This window comes from Olea europaea, chromosome 9 (assembly GCF_002742605.1).
Source record: "Olea europaea var. sylvestris chromosome 9, O_europaea_v1, whole genome shotgun sequence".
Taxonomy (NCBI): Eukaryota; Viridiplantae; Streptophyta; class Magnoliopsida; order Lamiales; family Oleaceae; genus Olea; species Olea europaea.
Window position 1 is genome coordinate 4,677,352 of NC_036245.1, and position 6,254 is coordinate 4,683,605.

Sequence of the window (6,254 nt, forward strand, 5' to 3'; positions counted from 1 at the left end):
TGTAGGTGGGTTTACAAAATCAAATATCATGCTGATGGTAGTGTCGAGAGATATAAAGCGAGGTTGGTAGCTAAGGGATTTACACAACAAGAAGGAATAGATTATCATGAAACATTTTCCCCCGTAGCTAAGTTGGTTACCATTAGATCTCTTTTAGCCATTGCAGCCATTAAGGGGTGGCACTTGTATCAATTCGATGTTAACAATGCCTTTCTCCATGGCGATTTAGATGAGGAAGTGTATATGAAGAGACCACCATGCTATGCTAAAGGAGAACAAAAACAAGTTTGCAGGTTGAATAAAAGTCTTTATGGCTTGAAACAAGCTTCGAGACAATGGTATGCAAAATTTTCCAGTCTATTGATTCAGTTTGGTTTTGTCCAATCAAAGGCAGATTACAGCCTCTTCACTCAAATTAAAGAATCTACATTCACTACTCTCTTAGTTTATGTAGATGACATTATCGTGGCAAGTACTTCTATGGACTCTATTCATGCTTTACAAGCCTTTCTAAGTGATCAGTTTCAAATTAAAACACTTGGTGCTCTTAAATATTTTTTTGGCATAGAAGTGGCTCGATCAAATCAGGGAATACATAGTTGTCAAAGAAAATATGCTCTTGACATCCTAGCTAACTCGGGTGCCCTTGGTGTTAAGCCTTTGAAGCTTCCAATGGACCCTAATTTGAATCTGAGCAAAACCACAGGGGAGTCTCTTACAGATCCTTCTATGTATCGTAGGTTGGTAGGGCGTTTGCTCTATCTTACTATCACCAGACGGGACTTGAATTATGTAGTCCACAACTTGAGTCAATTCATGGATTTACCAAGGCTTCCACATCTTCAAGCTGCGAACAACATTTTGCGCTATTTGAAGAATGCTCTTGGCTAAGGGATTTTATTTCCCTCTTCATCTTCACTGACTTTACAAGCCTTCTGTGATTCTAGTTGGGCCTCATGTCCTGACTCTAGAAGATCAGTGACAGGTTATTGCATTCTCCTAGGACAATCCTTAATCTCATGGCGCTAAAAGAAATAGACCATTGTATCTCGATCATCTGCACAAGCCGAGTACAGAGCCATGGCTAACACTTGTTGTGAGATCACTTGGTTAAAATATCTTCTTCTTGATCTCCAGATTCCTCATACTCAACCAGTTGTGTTACATTGCGACAACCAAGCTGCCTTACATATTGCAGCCAACCCGGTGTTTCATGAACGCACAAAACACATTGAATTGGACTGTCATCTTGTACGAGATAAAATTGAAGAAGGCTCTATCATCACTAAACATGTTAGAACACAATTTCAACTTGCAGACTTGCTTACCAAAGCTTTACCTTTCTCTCTTCTCTTTGCTCATATGTCCAAGATGGGAATAGTTAACATCTATTCTCCATCTTGCGGAGGACTCTTGCAGAATAAGAAATCCATCAAGCCCAACAGATACACAGCATCAGTAACAAATCTGTCATGTGGCCCATTTTCACCAGCAGCTGCCCATCTAGGTCCTGATATTCAAAAGACAATTTCTGATACACAAGACTAGCTATCTACTGCAATTATAACAGAATAATGTGATTTGTAATTTTTTCTTTTGCTGCATGTATATAGTTGGTTAGGTTGGAATATTCCTTTTGTCTCCTCTATGTGTATATAACGTAAGCTGCCTCCTGTGTATAATTCAATTTTCAGTAAGTTGATGAATATAGAATGAGAATTTCTCTTCAATCATTTCTGTTCATTTCCTAATTCAGTGTTTTACATTTCATCATTTTCCCAAATTTACATGGTATCAGAGCTTTAATGGCGGCTCTTGAGAATACATCTCAATAATGAGTCATGTGTCGTAGATAAAATTTATCAAAATATAAAGTATGGTGTGGCATTATCATACTCTACATCATAAGTACTAAAATTAGTGGTGAACATTATTGTATTCATAACACAAGAATCATGAGACGAGTAGAGCAAAATCACAGCCATGAAATAACAGTTTATATACTTAGGACATGATTCACATTTTAATGTCTTAAACGAATCGCCGCAGGATGATAAGAAAGTGCACACATTTTGTTGAGTGAAACAGTGAAAGGAGTTTTATTACTCAATATAAAGATAAGTATACATACAGAAAATCAGAAACCTTGGAACTTTAGTACAACACATCAAATGCTGAACTAATTGTTTCACAAAGGTAAAATAATGTAGAAACGAGTGAAATCAATAATATCGTACAAAACAATCGGGATAACATAGTACAATCCAAAACCAAAAACCCAAAATAAAATAAATTCTCAATAATATCAAATAGCTAACAAGCAATTGTACAAGTGATCAAACTCAAAAGGCATTCATGGTGTTGGAAGAAGCTTGACTTGATTACTGAGATCCTCTCAATGTTCATGCATTGCAGAATGTCAATCCATTCATGAAACAATTCCTATGAATTGGAGCTGCTTCCAGATTTTGCTTTAGCCTGACAATACACAATCCTTGGTGAGTGGTTGCCCAATTGAGACTTGTGAATGAGATGATAGTTTCAACTATTAACTAGAATGCGGCTAATCAACGTCAAATATTAAACGATGGATCAGCGATATGAATTTAGATGAATCAGAAGTTGTCTTGGATGATAAGTTTTTCCAAGCATTGGTACGAATATTTGCCTTCGTGTATCTAAAATCTAATCAAGAAAGTAACATACAAATATAAGTTGAGGAAATGATGTACCTTGAACTCATCGAGTTTGGTTTTTCTTCGATAGAAGCGACCTGATTCATCTTGCTGGATCTGTTGGAAGTTAATTAATATCTAAAAATTAATAAAGTAACATACAAATATAGTATGAACAATTAGTTTACCCCAAATTTCAGTGGATAGACTTTCGTTTTTGTTGGATGGATGAAAACTTTAAGGCCATCATTTCCCAGGCTTTGTTGGTCATCTAGTATTTTCTTTGCCGAATCCGCAGCAGATGGACTGGAGCAATCTATTTCAATTATTTGAAGCGTCAGTATATCTCCAATATCAGAAGGGATCTCTACCAACTTCGAGCAATTTCTAAGGATTAGGTGCTCTAGACATGGAAGATGGGTACTGTTGGCTCTCAAGTGCACCAAATCTGTCTCCCATATTAGCAGGAATTTTAGTGTGAGAAATTCCCCTTCATTTGGTATCCACTCTCTGCCCTGGAAGGCATACTCCCGCAATTTCAGCACTTCGAGGTTGGGCAAGGAACCGAAAATTCTCATGTATTTCCAGTCAATTCTACCTCGCTCCAAAGTTATCTTTTTGAGACTTGATGGCCCAAAGATGCTAATGAAAGGAGAATTTTGCCGAAGGATGTCAATGAAAATATAATTTGCTGGCTCGTCAAAGAGAATCTTCAGTGTTTCAAGTTTTTTCAGTTGGAAAATACTGTTGAGAAAGTGAGATGACTTGGAATTATAATGAATTCCAAATTTTTTTATATTTGGCATTCGCTGACTGATGTCATAATCCAAATTGTCTAACATTGACAGCGTGTCTAGATCTCGTAGAAGGAAAAGACTTCTAGCTGTTGGGGGAGCAGGCACGAAAACTCGAGAGAATTTGAGATGCCTCAAATGTCGCATGTTCCAAATTTCAATGGGTAGTTCACTTGCAATTCCCGTTGGGTCTTCAACAATTAAAGTCTGTAGATACCAAAGTCCAGTAATAGAAGCTGGAATCACAGCATGACAGGCAATAGCTATGTACCTCAAGTTAAATAGGAGCAGTATTTCCTCAGGGAACCCGCTGAGCTCTACTCCAACCATATCCAATACCCTCAACAATTGAAAACCAAAATAATAATAAGAATGTAATCTAGTATCATCCCAACCATTATATATAAAAGAACGAACATGATACATTGATTGCATTGTAATATCATCCTCCCTGCCACTATATGAAGCATCATCGTGAATACTCAGACGGCGCTTGAAACTTGCCTCTTCTGGAAGGAAACGCAGATACCTGCTCTTGACAAGTAGAAAATTCTCCTCATGAGCCATTCTCACGCATAACTCTTTCAAAAGATCATGCATTCTGCAGGTTTTTATTCTTCCATCAATAGATCCGATTTGACCAACCAAAATAAGATTTCTACCTATAAGATCCGTCAGATAGTTCTTTGCAATCTCATCCACGTTTACATTTCCAATTTGGCCAGATCCTGGATTCACAAATCCCTCAGCAACCCATAATTTGATGAGTCTAGAGGCAGGAATCTCATAGTTTTCTGGGAAAGCTCCCATATAAAGAAAACATGGTTTCAAATGAGGAGGCAAGTTATTGTAACTTAAGGTTAATATCTCTGTGCAGTGGTCATCTTTTTCTGCTATTATTGAGCTTAAATTTGCGGCAACATACTCCCAGTAATCTAGTGGCTTATTGTCTTTTGCAAGGAGTCCGGCAATCACCACAATTAATAACGGAAGTCCCTGACAATTTTTTGCTATATTCCTTCCGACATCCACCAACTCAGGGGGGCAATTTGGTCCTCCAAAGGCCTTTTGACAAAATAAATTCCAACTTTCTTCCTCATTTAGAAAACGCATCCGGTGATTAATTATAGTTGAGCTGACATAATCAGCTACATCTTTTATTCTGGTCGTCAATAGGATTCGACTACCATTATTTTCATCTGGAAATAACATTTTTATGTCATTCCAAGCATTAGTACTCCACACATCATCTACTACAATTAGGTATCTCCTGCCCTTCACACTTTTGTATACAAGTTCTTTTAGTTTTTCATCACTCTCTTTGCACAACTTATTAGTAAGAACACCGAGGTCCTCTAGAAGGCTAAGAAGAATTTCCCTAATACGATATTGTTGAGAAATGGTTATCCAAGCACAAATATAAAAGTGATACGTGACAAATGAATCACTATAAACATTCATAGCCAGAGTAGTCTTGCCGATACCTCCCATCCCAACAATGGGAATGATTTGGAGTTTCGGGTGTTGATCATTGCAGAGTCGATCTCTTATCTGTATCAAGTCATCACGAAATCCCACCATAGTATTCTGGCCAATAGGAGCTCGTCTTGATGGGAAAAATATCCATGGCTGAAGATTTTGGTCGCCACTCCCGTCTTGAATCTTCACCATCTCTTCCATGAGGATATGTATTTCTGTTACTACTTTCTCCAAGTCCGTCATATTTACCTCTTCCTCTTCTATCTTGGAATCAACTTTTCTGACTCTTTTCTGCAAGCCCGTTTGCCAGGATTCAATGACATCTTCAGCACGATAAGCAGCGTCCCTGATTTTTATTTCCAACGATTTCAATTCTTCGCTGCTATATTGGGAATATTGAAGGACTTGTAGTACTTTTTCGACCTTTTTTAGCATAGAGAAAATTTCTTGGCGTTGATCAAAAGGAATGGAAAATCTACGTTCATAGAGGTTCTGACGAAGAATGATCTCAAGTGAAAGAACAGCAGCAAAAGCCATCTCTGATCTCTAGAAAAAATGCTTAAGCAAAGAAATGAAACGTCAACACATCAAGGAAGCACTGATAGTTCAAGCAATTATAGGCCTCATAATTTCTCGAAGCATTCCTACTTTAATTCCAGCCCTTTGTCGGTATGGTCAAGTTTAGGCACATAACTCCTTTCCATGAAATGACCCTTGAGGAAATTATTTTACAACTCCTCCTTTATTATTATTATTATTATTATTATTATTATTATTATTATTATTATTATTATTATTATTATTATTATTATTATTTGTAAGATCCTTTATTATACTTCAAAATTGATAAAAATATTTTTCTTCATTTAAAAAAAAAATAATCATAAGGTCATAAAAACATGTTTAGCCCGACCAAACTCACTAAGTTAACAATTTCATGGAGTGAATAAAAAAAATTGCTCTCAAATATTTCAAAATTTCATATAATGAGATACATGGTCTATGCCCAAGTTTAAGCAGCTTTTAGATCTATTAGAGCATTTTCAGTTTACAAAGGAAATAAAAGCAATAAATGTAAAGTTTAGGAGCTAAATTGCAAATAGTGAATGTATTTTTATATGTAAAAGTGATGAATTAAAATTATTTAGTGATAAGAATGACCATTGGAAGCTAAAGCTTTTGAGTTGGGTCTCGTTTGATAATTTTGGTATGCTGAGGGATTGAAGTGAAAAATAAATATTATGGTTGTGGAAATTAAAAGAGCAATAGTAAAGAATAAAATGACCATTTCAAATCTTTAATGCCA

General features: G+C 36.4%; 1 protein-coding gene across 1 annotated transcript; it reads right to left on the reverse strand.

The window, feature by feature from the left end:
• Nucleotides 1–2,089: 2,089 nt before the first annotated feature.
• Nucleotides 2,090–5,601, reverse strand: LOC111399468 (putative late blight resistance protein homolog R1B-14). Its single transcript, XM_023026778.1, has 3 exons — nt 2,864–5,601; nt 2,733–2,792; nt 2,090–2,478 (listed from the first exon to the last, which is right to left on the reverse strand). The coding sequence occupies exons 1-3, from the start codon at nt 5,483–5,485 to the stop codon at nt 2,443–2,445; spliced, it is 2,718 nt and encodes a 905-aa protein (XP_022882546.1). The 5' UTR covers nt 5,486–5,601; the 3' UTR covers nt 2,090–2,442.
• Nucleotides 5,602–6,254: the final 653 nt, after the last annotated feature.